This window comes from Euprymna scolopes, chromosome 24 (assembly GCF_053919585.1).
Source record: "Euprymna scolopes isolate OS-2025 chromosome 24, ASM5391958v1, whole genome shotgun sequence".
Taxonomy (NCBI): Eukaryota; Metazoa; Mollusca; class Cephalopoda; order Sepiida; family Sepiolidae; genus Euprymna; species Euprymna scolopes.
This window is the reverse complement of record NC_136505.1, coordinates 74,716,872-74,730,748: the sequence shown is the minus strand read 5'-3', so window position 1 is coordinate 74,730,748 and position 13,877 is coordinate 74,716,872. Positions and strand designations below refer to the sequence as shown.

Sequence of the window (13,877 nt, the reverse complement as noted above, 5' to 3'; positions counted from 1 at the left end):
TTACAGCTGATGGTTGTACTTGTATTATCCACCAAAATTGCTTTAACAGTATCTACACTGTTATGTTCTATTAAATTGCAACATTTTCAGCTAAGGTAACACCAGTTACCCTTTATTGGTAAGATATTTACCATCTCTTCCTGTTTCTCTGAAAGTTAATTGATGCTCTGCTCCTCTGTTTTTCACTATTTTTTTTTCCATTTTCATCTACAACTTTTTTGTATTGTAAAATGTTTTTATCAACTCTACAATCAATTCCAACACAACTTGATTCCCATTTTGGACATGCACCACATAGCTGGATAGTTTTATTCTGTCAATTTTTTATTTATCTAAAACTAGCGGGGGTACTCGGCGTTGCCCGGGTGTTTAGAGGTGTGGGTGTGTGTGCTTGGGCGAGGGGGGGGGGGTTAAATCAAAACAAAAGAATAAGCGAAGTAATAACCCTGTCTAAATATTATTAAAAAAAAAACAATGTTAAAACTTAAAAAATCGGAAAATTTCTTAAAAACAAAAGACAACGCGAATGTGTTGGAAAAAAAACGAAAACGAACGACGTTAAAATTTCTTTAAAAAATCTGAAAAATAAAAACAAAAACAGTGAACATGAAAAATGGCATAAATAACCCTGTTTCAATGTTAAAACTTTAAAAATCAAAGAAAAAAAGACATCTCCCATCATGATTTGAACTTACAATCTTTAGATAATGACGCCGCACTTTAATCAACTGAGCTAAAAGGACGTTGACAAAATTGGGTCGTTTTTCTTTTTTTTAATATTTAAACTAATTCAAGTTCCGGCGTCATTTGCGCATGCGTAGAAGCCATCTTGAAATGAGGGAACGGTTTTTTTTTCTACCCCCTCCCTGTACAAAAATGGCCAGTTTAGGGTGAAGGAATTAATGCTTGTGGCCAATTTTTCGATATTTGGCGTCCAAGATGTCGAGCTTGAAAATGATAACAATGTTGTGAAAATCCATTGCCTCTGTCAAAAGTTTTTGCGAGACAGACACACGCACATTTTGGTTTTATATATATACTAGCGGGGGGGGGGGGGTACCCGGCGTTGCCCGGGTGTTTGTAGGTGTCGTGTATGGAGGGGGGGGTAATTAATAATCCTGCTTAAATATTATAAAAAAGACGATGTAAAAAAAAAAAAAAAATCCAAAACCAAAACGGGAAAAAAAAAATGGCATAAATAAACCTGTGTATGGGGGGGGGGGGGGTAAATAAAGAAAAACGAAGTAATAAAAAAAAACGTTTGGTCGGGAGGAGGGATTGAACCTAGAAGTGGAAAACAATAGCAACTACTTAACGGTCTCAGCCACGAGTTCGAGTAATAGATTAGCATGTTAAGTTAAAGCTTATAAAGCTAAAAGAAGTTTGATTGACAGGAAGATGCTAAATGAGGTCATCGCACGATCGTTATTTTTAGTTTTCCCTTCCCCCAGATGACGGTGGGAAGTGGGGGGAAGCAGCGAAGGCCGAGAACACGACTGTTTTCACTGTATTTATGCTAAAATGCATGACAAACAGAGGGCATAGCGAAATAGCGTGAATCTAATAAAAGTCGACGTAAATAAATCTATACGCTACGCACTTTTCTAATTCCTAGATATTATAATATAGGACCTATATACAGAGTTTTAAACGATAGTAACAACTCCGGGAACGCGTGCGAAAGAAGCCTTTTGAAGACCTACATGAAATGATCACACACATTTTGCCTTTTATATATATAGATAGAAGGCAATTGTGGAGTTATTTCCTTGGCAATTAACTTAGAAATCTCACAATTTTTTAAGAGGGAATAGCTGTTTTCTTGGAAATATTTAAATTGGATGACTTGTCATAAAATTGGGAGTTCTGTTTTATCCTAACAATGTAGACCCGCAAATCTTTGTGAACCAGGGGTTAAAATTGAATGCTGTGCTTTTACTGACATTTTTATTTGAAAAAAAAAAATGGGGGGGGGGAATAGCTTAAACTAGTTTAGTTTAGTTATCTTCCAATTCCATATGTAAAGAAAAATGATTGCTAGTTATGGTAAGGAGGAATGAAAAACTTTGTAGAGTTGTCTTTTTTGAGAAGACAGGAAGAGATCAAATCGGAGAGATAATAGTTTGGACTAACATTTTTATAACAGACTTAGCTCCTTTTTGGATAATGAATTAATCCGTAAAGGGATTAATCTTTGTTGGTTATCTGATTTTAAAATTATAATTTTAGAAAAATTAGGTGTAGAATATAATTGTATGAGCTATTTTTTTTTTTTTTCGTTTTGATATAAAACTAGAATATAACCATATTTTAATAAAAACTTTAAAAAGAAGTTGTGAAATAGAAGAATAAAGAAGTAAAAAGTCAACAATGGAAATAATTTATTCAACAGATGTAACAAATATGTTTAAATTCCCTGTGGACACTTAAAATATAAAACTATTTTAAACAAGTCTATTTCATTTCTCTTTTCAGAATAATTAGGTATTTAGCCTAAAATTGTTATTTTATTTTTTTTTAAATTTAAAAAAAAAAAACAACAAACGTACATCAATTTCTCAAGCAGTAACAAGCATGTGTTTACAACGATGCGAACTAAAATGTTTTCACAAAGAAAAGCTCCTGTTGTTGTTATTACTTAAAAACACAATTTTGCTTTTACCGTTAATATTTTATTAATTCATTATCCTCACTCTTTATTTGTTGCATAAAAAACTGTAGATTAAATCATATTCTAAATGATGATTTCATTTTCCTACGGATTGTTTTGACGATTGAACAGACTTCACTGAAAAACTTGTAATTGCAGCAATTTTTCAACTTTTAAAACCATTTTCTGAAATAAAGTTAACAATATGGAAAAAAAAATATTTGGTGTAAGAATTTTTATATCAAACTCCAACTATCATTATCATTGCATCAGCAGGGTTCCAAAATCGACCTGCCCCCCCCCCCAAACCTACAAGATTCCTGATGCTACTTCTTACTACATACCTTTGCACCCAATTGCACTATCCTATCCTCAAACTCATATTTGTGCCTCTTTCCAATATATTCTGTTCTTGAAATCTAATCTCGTACAAACCAAATTTATGTGTAAGGATAGAGAATATAGATATATAGAATCTATATAGATATAAGGATAGAGAATATAATATAAGTTGCTACTTGTGCATATATTTATGTGCAATTGGCACATCACAATCTTTATTAGATTACATCAAGGACATTCAATATAGAAAATAAAAAAAATGTAAATAATGAAATTAAAATTAGAAATTATTCAAAATAAATAAATTCAATATAATCTCTATTATGTAGAAGCTTATCTCCTATGGACTCAAAAATGGCTGGGTTGATTTTTATAAAATTTCACATGAAGGTACTTTGTGTCTAGTAGTGTTTTTAGATAGGTTCTGTCTTGGAATGTCTTTGATAAGTTTCGATAATTGAAATAATCCGATGAAAGAGAGAACAGGTGATTTTGACCAAAATTAACATCTTACATAGTCTAATATCACAAGTGTATTTGAGAAGTTTTATTACCACACGCTGAAAGGCCCAACATATAAAAACAACAGTAGGTTCTTTGGTATAACAAGAGTGCATTCAAAATGAATGTTTCTGTTTAAAGCACAATTGCACCATGATACTTGACTTTTTAATTTTAACCTTAAATTGAAGCCATTATCACTGCACAGGCAGTCATGCCAGACATAAAATCAACAGTAGGTTCTTTAATATGACAAGGCGCGTTCAAAATGAATGGTTTTGTTTAGAGCACAATTGAACCATGATACTTGACTTTTTCATTTGAAACTTTAATGCAAGCTATTATCTATAAAAAATAATTTTATAAAATCAACAGTAGGTTCTTTACAGTGCAATGTCGACTACAATATACTGTGAACTTAGTCACTGCGAGAGACATGTGAAGCTTCCTCCAGGTGTATCGCGATGGATCTCCAATTAGCGCAGGCAATCGATTTGATTGAAAAATGGACTATTTCATTGATTTTGATGACAATAAAAATATTGGAGTGTGAAACATTTTGTTAATTATCATTCAATCTTGGGCAACGCTGAGTCACCCTGCTAGTTATAAATAAGAGTAAATACATAAATTAATTAAAAAATTAAAATACAAACAAAATATGTAAGGTAAGACCAATAATAAGACATGGTAATATTTAAAATGATTAATACTAAAAAAATGTAAACACTGTTAGTAATATATATAAAATACATAAGAAAAAAAAAATAAAGCTAAATGAATATAAAATAAAGATAAAAAGTGAAAGACAAAAATGAATAAAATAAATATATAAAAGAAAATTCTAATAAAAGAAATTCTACCAAATCAATTTATATTAATAAATTATATAAACACAATTTATGTAAATTATATTGCGGTGTTCTCATGACGACACCTTTGCTGATTAGAGATTGCTTCGCACAGTTACCAATAATAAAATTAAAGAAATAAAAAGAAAAGAAAAATAAGAAAGCATGTATTAACACACACACACACATACATATACCCACACACAAGGTCACCAGATTTAATAGCAACACACAATCAAAAAGAAAGATTAAAATAAATTTAATATTAAATTTTAACAGAACAATATTTTCCCCTTAGTGCTGCTTTAGTGATAACACATGAATGGATTTAACGAACGCTATTACCCACTGTTACTTTTGGCCCAAATATTTTTCTTATTCACTAAATTTAAACCAAATAAATTATTAAACGAAGAAAATATGAGTGCATCAATATATAAAAATAACACAAAGATTAGAATACCAAACTAATTAGGCTTAAGAATAATTTCTATTCTGTACTTGACAGCTCAAGTACAAAATAAAACTTCTGCTTCCGCTTTTATATTTTCCACTTTTTGCAACATTCTTCTGGTTTCACTCTTTCTTTTGTAAAAGAGATATTTTCAAAACTTCTGCCGTCCTAGTACTTCAAACATTAAGTTCATATTTACTGATTTGTATTTGTGATTGTTTTTGAAAAATATACAAAAATAAAAACAAACCTACAAGATTTTTTATTTTTGTTCATATGTCACATCACTTCAACACCCCGTTTCCTGCATTGCTATAGCCTTCTTGTACTCTTCCATATTCTTTTTTAATTAATATAATTTTTATATTTTTTCTAATCACAGGTTTTCCGATTTTGTCGCTCTAAATGTCATCAATCCTACAAAAAGAAACGTAATCCACGTAAGGTTCGCTGGACGAAAGCATTCCGTAAAGCGTCCGGAAAAGATCTTACAGTTGATCCTGTGTATGAGTTTGAAAAACGACGAAACGTTCCTATCAAATACAGCCGTGAATTATGGACACAGACCTGTAAGTGATTGACACCAAACTTTAATATTTGTTGAACAATAAAAACAAGTTCTCAAGTGTGTAACCCCTCTTTCTTTTCCACTAGAGTTTAAACTTTTTTTTTTTCTTTTACAATAGTCTCACCACTTATCAAGGCCTGAAGGCAACTTGAGAATAAGAATTAATGAGTGTCACTGGGACAACGGCATAGTAATAGTTAGTAGTGGAAATAGGGAAGACAGGGATTATTTAGGGAGACAACTCAACAAGAACTTATTTACATTGGACTTGAAGATGACCATATTGTAATCAGCTGGAAAACAGGCTAGCAGATCAGTTCCGCAGGTTGACAGTTCTAGGAAAGCTTTGGTCATGGAATTTGCATTTAAATTTAGGCACAGATAGTGAGGGAGTGTGTGGATAGTCCTTGTAGCTAGATGAGTGTTTTGTGTGAAAGTTTGGCAAGGCGGAACCATAGATTGACGCTCAGATGATCACTTATGAAAATATCGATAGAGCAGAGACAGACTCACAACGTCTCTTCTGTTGGAAAGAGGTTGCGAGGAAGAGAAAAAGGCATCACCTACTAGACGGTTTTTAATTTTGTCAAGGCAGGAGAGGGTGTTCTAAGCTGCTCCTGCCCAGATATGGCAATAGTTCTCGATTTTAGGACATATCTGGCTCTTCTACAGGTAGAGGATTGCAGCTGGAGTGAGATACTTTCTGGAGCGATAAAATGATGCAACCATTTTTCAGGCAAACTTGGCAACAAATTTGATGAGTCTTCCATTTCAGGTCAAGAATGAAGGTCAGACCCAGAAACTTGTTAAAACAAGGAGCCACTGTTAGATGAGAGCCATTCATATCAAGTGAGATCGAGTAGGGATCAAGGTGTTTATGGTGAAAAGATAAAAGCTTGGTTTTGGATGTGTTAAAATTAACCAGTCATTATTTGGCCCATTGCACCACATGCTCATATTCTGAAGAAAGAGGTTCAGAGATCTTGGTCATTGTTGGTCTTTGAAGTGTTACCATAGATCGTATCATCTGCATATATGTCAACAAATGAACTTAGAATGTAATTTGGAAGATCATTGATTAAGGTAAGGAAGATAGTTTGGACCCAGGATGGATCCCTGAAGTATGCTTGCATTGATATTTTGAGTTTTGGACTTTTGCCGATCAACTACTTATAAAAACCTGTTAGAAAAGATTTGATGGTTGAGAAGATATTTCCAGATGTTCCATAGCTGGAACTATTTTGAAGTAGATTTTTATGCCAAACCTTATCAAAAGATATTGCTCTTGAGAATAAATGCCTGTTGACAGATTCACTGATCCTATGTGAAATTACAGTCAGTACATCAGCTGTAAATCTTGCTGGATGGAAACTATATTGCTTGTCACTAAGTTGTTTTTGTTGAGGTGGTTGACAATTTCTCTATTTATCACAGATTAAACAACTTACTCATGACACACAAAAGACTAATTGGTTTTACCAGTATTTTTAAATATTATGCAAACAAATGTTTTCCAATGTGTTGGGAAGCATTTCTTTTTCAGGCATCGATTGATCAGCTTTTTTAGAGTGGTTGTGGCTTGATACTTTTTTTTCAATGTGGCCTGTAATATTCACAAAGAAGAATGCAACAATTAATTGAACTGTGAACTGTGTCTTGGAGAGACACCATGTCTTCTGGGTCTGACCTTTACTCCTGATCTGAAATGGAACGCATACATCAAATCCGTTACCAAGATAGCTGGAAAAACGGTAGGATCCTTCTACCGCTCTAGTAGATATTTCATTGCTAATGCAATTCTCTACCTGTATAAGTGCCAGGTACATCCAAGGAGAGAGTACTCTTGGCACATCTGGGCAGGAGCTGCTAGAAACACCTTATTCTGCCTTAACAAAGTTCAAAATAGACTTTGTAGCCTCGTAGGGAATGCCCTTTTCTCTTCCCTGCAACCTTTTTCCCACAGAAGAGACGTTGTGAACCTCTCTCTGCTATATCATTATTTTTATGGAAAGTGCTTGTCTGAGCTCCAATCTATGGTTCCTCCTCACCAAACTTTCACGTAAAACACTCGTCTGGCTGAAACTATCAATAATTTCCCCTACGCTTTTTCTGTGCCTAAACCTAAATGTAGATTCCATGATTTTTAAACTGCATGCCTGTGGAACTCTCTTCCGTTTACCTGCTTTCCAGCTGACTACAATATGATCATCTTCAAGTCCAACATAAACAAGTTCTTGATGAGCCGTCGCCTTACGTAATCCAATTTACCAAATTTCCACTACTAACGATTACTACAATATTGTCCCATTGACTACTGTACACTCATTAACCCTTATCCTCGAGTGGCCTCTGGGTGTTAAGTTGTGACTCTCTCTTTTGTAAAAAAAAAAAAAAAAAAATCTATTTTCAAAGGAGGGCACAAAGTATTGAAAAAGCCTCTATATTCCAGTACTTTATATAATTATACATTTTCTGCACTAATATTAAACTGCAATTAAATTTTAACTTCAATTCCAGTCTCTTAAACTAACCAATCAGAAAACTCCACATATACGGAGGCTATAATTGACTTTAGTGCAAAACTCTTTTAGTTACAATTAATCTTTGTGCCATTGGAAAATCATATTTACAGTTCAAATGAATGTAAACTGCTGATAAAAACTTATACTCTGTTTGTATAAGCAGTTCAATCTTGGCTTCTCTGTCCATCTGCCTTCCAGCAACTTTAAACTTTGAGAAATCTCAAATCATTGATAAATACTCTGATTGTAAAAAAAAAAATAATTCACACGGTTGACATGTGGAGACATTTTTCTTTTAACTTGGATTATTGTCAATAATTGAAAATGCCATTCTTCATGTCTTGTTGCGGAGTTCACCATAGGTTGTTTTGCTGTTGTTGTATACTTCATAACATCCAAAGTCTGTTGTATACTTCATAACATCCAAAGTCTGTTGTATACTTCATAACATCCAAAGTCTGTTGTATACTTCATAACATCCAAAGTCTGTTGTATACTTCATAACATCCAAAGTCTGTTGTATACTTCATAACATCCAAAGTCTGTTGTATACTTCATAACATCCAAAGTCTGTTGTATACTTCATAACATCCAAAGTCTGTTGTATACTTCATAACATCCAAAGTCTGTTGTATACTTCATAACATCCAAAGTCTGTTGTATACTTCATAACATCCAAAGTCTGTTGTATACTTCATAACATCCAAAGTCTGTTGTATACTTCATAACATCCAAAGTCTGTTGTATACTTCATAACATCCAAAGTCTGTTGTATACTTCATAACATCCAAAGTCTGTTGTATACTTCATAACATCCAAAGTCTGTTGTATACTTCATAACATCCAAAGTCTGTTGTATACTTCATAACATCCAAAGTAAAAAAACAAAACAAACATGAGCAACTCTGTTAATAGATACCATTGCTACAACTACTAAACATAGCTGTATAGCTTGATTTAGGCAAATTCATTGCTCTAAGTATTGTAGTGATGAAACGTGGCAGATTTCAAGAAAATATCATCTTATTTCCTTTGGTTGAGGGTTTCACAGCATGCACCCTCAATTTCGCTAAGATTCTTGTTGATGGTTGCCATCCAACAATAATCTAACTTTCCTGCAGTTTTTTATTTAAGAATCGCTCTTCAATGTGACCAAACCAGTGTAGCTGACTGTCAGGAGTTCATTAAATGTTGGTACATTCATCCTTTTATATATTTATACCAAGCAGCGTCTTGAATAGCTGGTTTGCAATTATTTTTACCAAATGATATTTGTAGATCCATATACATACAACTCTGATTCTGACAATGTTCAGACATGTCATATTTTCCATTGCAGATATATGAACAACAGATGACTCTCAATATATGCTTTTTTTTTTTGTTTTTTGTATCAGATGCATACGGTTGCATTGAAGATTTGTGGGAAATGGCATATTATTTAATGTACATTCACTACATTAAATTCAGGTTTTTTTGATTTTTTTTTTTTTTTTTTTTTTTTTTTTTTTTTTTTTTTTTAATCAATTGTATTGTTAAACTGCAAAATTCCAAATAGATGTACTTAAACACACTAACGAAGAACATAATAAACCCTTTCCCTTCACAGAGCTGAATCATGTTCTTACGGGGCTGGAAATAAAACGACAAAATCCATTACAAGTTTTTACCTTTATCTCTACCTTACTCTACAAAATCAGTAAATCGAAACCCACGAATAAATATAGAAAGATTTAAACAACTTGAAGCAGAAAACCTTTTTTTTTCTTCTCTCTCTGTCGGTAGGGCATCAGAATAAGCCGACTGCCTCCCTGCAGAGGATGAAAACCCCTCAATGGGGCAACCAGTTAGCCGTGGGTTGCTACCCATAGTAACACTTTAGGACATGATCCTGATGATTGATCTAACCTAGACCGGAGTGCATAGAAGTCTAGTCACTGCAAAATATCACTTTGGCTCGACGGGTGGTTGGAGAGGCTTGATCCGACCAATCAGTCAGTCACGCCAAGCCCTAGCACTTACATCCAAAATACCAACTACCATAACAAAGAACAAAACTCAAAGGTACTCCAACATCTTTTTACCTCCCTATCAAAAATAGGCATATCAAGTAAGTGCTAGGCTTTGGCAAGAGTCCATCAATTGGAAAGACCAGAACTCGACACTTCATCTGAACATTTTTGAGGACATAATGAACATGAAATAGAAAGTGTTTGAAAACTCCTTACCAAAAAAGTATATCCTCCACGTAATTCTAACATGGTCAAGACGAATAGGTTTTCTCTTACTACGTCCCATTTTTGAACTACGAGGTGGGTAGGGAATGTGGTTGATGAAAAATAAACCCCAACATGGCTGAAAAAAACACATACTTCTCCCTCAAAACTCTTAAAAGAAACTATTCCTCTGACTCTGACCTCTCTAGCTCAGATGAGGAACAAAAATCCAAAACTAGGAAAACCATGCCATCTGTAAGCGAAGGAAACTTCCCAAGATTCCTAGTTATTGAATTAATAGAAAAGGAAAAAATTGGAGACTTATCACCTTTTCTAATAGAAAAGATATTATCAGCAAAAAGCAAACCAAAAACAATTAAAATAAGACGGAAACCTACTAGTCGAAGTAACTAACTATAAAGATGCTCAATTTCTACATAAATGAAGAATTTCCATGAGTGCAGTGTTTGCCCATGAAAAGCTAAACACTTCAAAAGGAGTGATTTGAAGCTACAAGATATCATAAACAACAGAGGAAGAATCAAAAACCGAATTGAAAAAAACAAGGAGTGATCAACCACATCCGTATCAACCTAAAAAGACAATAAAATAACTACAAATACATGTATATTAACTTTCAACGCAATAATACTCAAAGAAATCAAGATTGGCTACTTAAACGTAAAAGTAGATCAATATATTCCAGCTCCGTTAAGGTGTTTGAACTGCCAAACATATGGACATCATAAAGAAGTCTGTAAAGGAAAAAGAATATGTGGAAAATGCTGCAATAGAGAGCCAGACCACACAGAAGAAGAATGCATAAATGAGGTGAAATGTGCTAACGGCAGAGAGGACCACCCAGTCTTCTCTAAAATATTTAAAACATATGCTGAGACGATAAAAAAGACAACTAAATCAACATAATGAAATACATGATCAATACGAGGAACTGATAAACAATCTGATTATTAAACATTAAAGAATGGCCAGAATTTCAAAATAGCCTAAGAGAAAAATACTCAAATCTAGAAAACAAAACAATAACAAATCCAAACAAAGTAAGATTCCATCTACAACAGAAACCTTAAAAAAAAAAATATCACAGAAACCAACAAAACAACCATCAGAAACTAATAAAAATATAAGCAATGATAAAACAGCACATAAAGAACGATCCAGAAAAGAAAACCAAACAATAGACATTCAAAATAAATTCTAGAAAAAATGGAAACTGATAAAACTGGATAAAAAAAAGAAAACAAACACAAGTAATGAAGATGGAAAAAAATAAAGAAACTAAAACAGCAACATCCTAAGCAAGACTTGCATCGACATCCAGATCCAAACAAAAAGAAACTCAGAAAAACACTTCACCAAAGACGCAAACTCTGACAAAAGACAAACCCTTTACCTTTAAAGAGATGGAAATAGAGGAAGATTAAATAACTGTATGGATAAAAATAGAACAAATCATCCAATGGAATTGTTGTGGAATAAGATTTATTTTATTTTATTTTATTTTTTTTATTTATTTTTTTTTTCAATGGAGAGTAGATAATGCATGTGGATGTGTTATCGGCAGCTCCAGTAACTCTCGCTTCTCCTTTTTTGTCCTTCAGTCCCCATTTTCAATGACTTATTTTTCTGACAAAGGGTGAAGAAAAAGCTGCTTTCTAGGTCGGTAGTACTTTGTAAAGAGTAGCCTGAGATGTCGGAAAATTTCTGTTTCTATGTCTATCCTTGTGGTCATGTCACTAGTAAGGGTGCTGGAGGTATACGTTTCATCTGGGCTGACGTTACCCGCCTGATAGTCAGGGAACCGAACCTTGGATTAATCACTAAGGAGGCTGTCCTATCAGCAGGTGCAAAGTACCGGGGCTGCTGTATTGCCATTTGGTGAATGGATTCTGGACCATACAGTAGTTTCTGGTAGGGCCTCTCGATGCCATACTAGTGGGTAATTGTTATGGCTTTACCTCATCAGTATGCCCTGTATTTTAGAATTCAGGTGAAAAGTCATCTCCCTCTCAGTACAGACCAATAAGTTTCTTGTGTGTCATGAGTAAGTTGTTGGAATCCATATTAAATAAAGAAGTAGTCAACCACCTCAACAGAAACAACCTTCTTAGTGACATGCAATATGATTTCCGCTCTGCAAGATCTACAGCAGATGTGCTAACAGTTATATCACATAGGATTAGTGAATCTCTTGACAAAGGTTTCCTTTCCAGGGCAATTGCTCTTGACATATCGAAGGCCTTCGATAAGGTATGGCATAAGGGCCTACTTCACAAGATTTCCAGCTACGGTATTACTGGAAATGTTTTCTCAATAATTAAATCATTTCTCTCTGATAGGTTCATAAGAGTAGTGGTTGATGGGCAGTATTAATGCTGGAGTCCCCCATGGGTCCATCCTGGGCCCAACTCTCTTCCTGATCTACATCAATGATCTCCCAAAACACATGCTTAAATCATTCGTTGACATCTATGCTGATGACACGACCATCTATGGCAACACATCAAAGCCGTAAATGACAAAGTTCTCTCTAATTCTCTCTCCTCTGATCTTGAGCACGTGGTACAATGGGGGAAGAGGTGGCTGGTCACTTTTAATGCATCCAAAACCAAGCTTCTATCTTTACATCATCAACGCTCTAATCCCCATCTAGCATCAATTGAAATGGATGGCTCTCGTCTTGGAGAGGCTCCATGTTTTGACAAGCTTCTGGGTTTGACCTTTACTCCTGATCTGAAATGGAACACGTGCATCAAATCTGTTGCCAGGGACGCTGGGAAAATGGTGGGATCCTTCTACCGCTTCAGAAGATATCTCACTACTGATGCACTTCTCTATCTGTATAAAAGCCAAGTACGTCGAAGGATGGAGTACTGCTGCCACATCTGGGCAGGAGCTGCTAAAAACAGCCTATCCTGCCTTGACAGAGTACAAAATAGACTTTGTGGTTTAGTGGGGGATGTCCTTTTCTCTTCCCTGCAGCCTCTCTCCCACAGAAGAGACTTTGCGAGCCTGTATTTGTTTTATCGTTATTTTCATGGCAAGTGCTCGTCTGAACTCCAATCCCTTGTCCCCCCTCGCCAATCTTTCACAAGAAACATCCGTCTGGCTGAAACTACTGTCAATAATTTTCCCCACTCTTTATCTGTGCCTAAATCCAAATGTAGATTCCATGAGCAAAGCTTCTTTCTTAGAACTGCACGCCAGTGGAACTCTCTACCGCTTGCCTGTTTCCCACCTGACTACAACTTGGATGTCTTCAAGTCCAACATAAACAAACTCCTGACAAACCGCCCCCTTAAGTAAGACACTCTATCAAAACCCCCAATACTAATGATTACTACAATACTATCTCATTGATTACTGTACACGCAATAACCCTTATCCCTGAGTGGCCTTCGGCCCTTGATAAGTGGTGACCCCATGTAAAAAAAAAAAAAAAAAAAAAAAAAAAAAAAAAAAAAAAAAAAAGAATCTAATTATGACTTCTTATACTTGTTTCACTCTTCAACCCAGCCATTGTCTGCTTACAAGAAACCTTCCTACAAAACAATAACCATTTCAAAACCCCAAACTATGAACAATACAACTAACAATTTTGTGCTAATGGAGGCACCTCAATTCTTGTAAGGAATGACATACCTCAAAGTAATTTCTCTGTCAAAACAAATCACAACTCAAAAAACGACTCAAATCACAACTCAAGTCACATTATACAAAACAATCACAATCTGCTCAATATACCTCCCCCC

The 13,877-nt window shown here is 34.6% G+C and overlaps 1 protein-coding gene across 1 annotated transcript in view; it reads left to right on the top strand.

The window, feature by feature from the left end:
* Nucleotides 1-13,877, top strand: part of LOC145246768 (putative ribosome biogenesis protein RLP24) — a 47,034-nt gene that overhangs the window by 22,427 nt on the left and 10,730 nt on the right. The window contains exon 2 of the mRNA XM_080108548.1: nt 5,181-5,367. Coding sequence (XP_079964674.1) covers nt 5,181-5,367 — 187 coding nt within the window. The remainder of the gene's footprint in view (nt 1-5,180; nt 5,368-13,877) is intronic.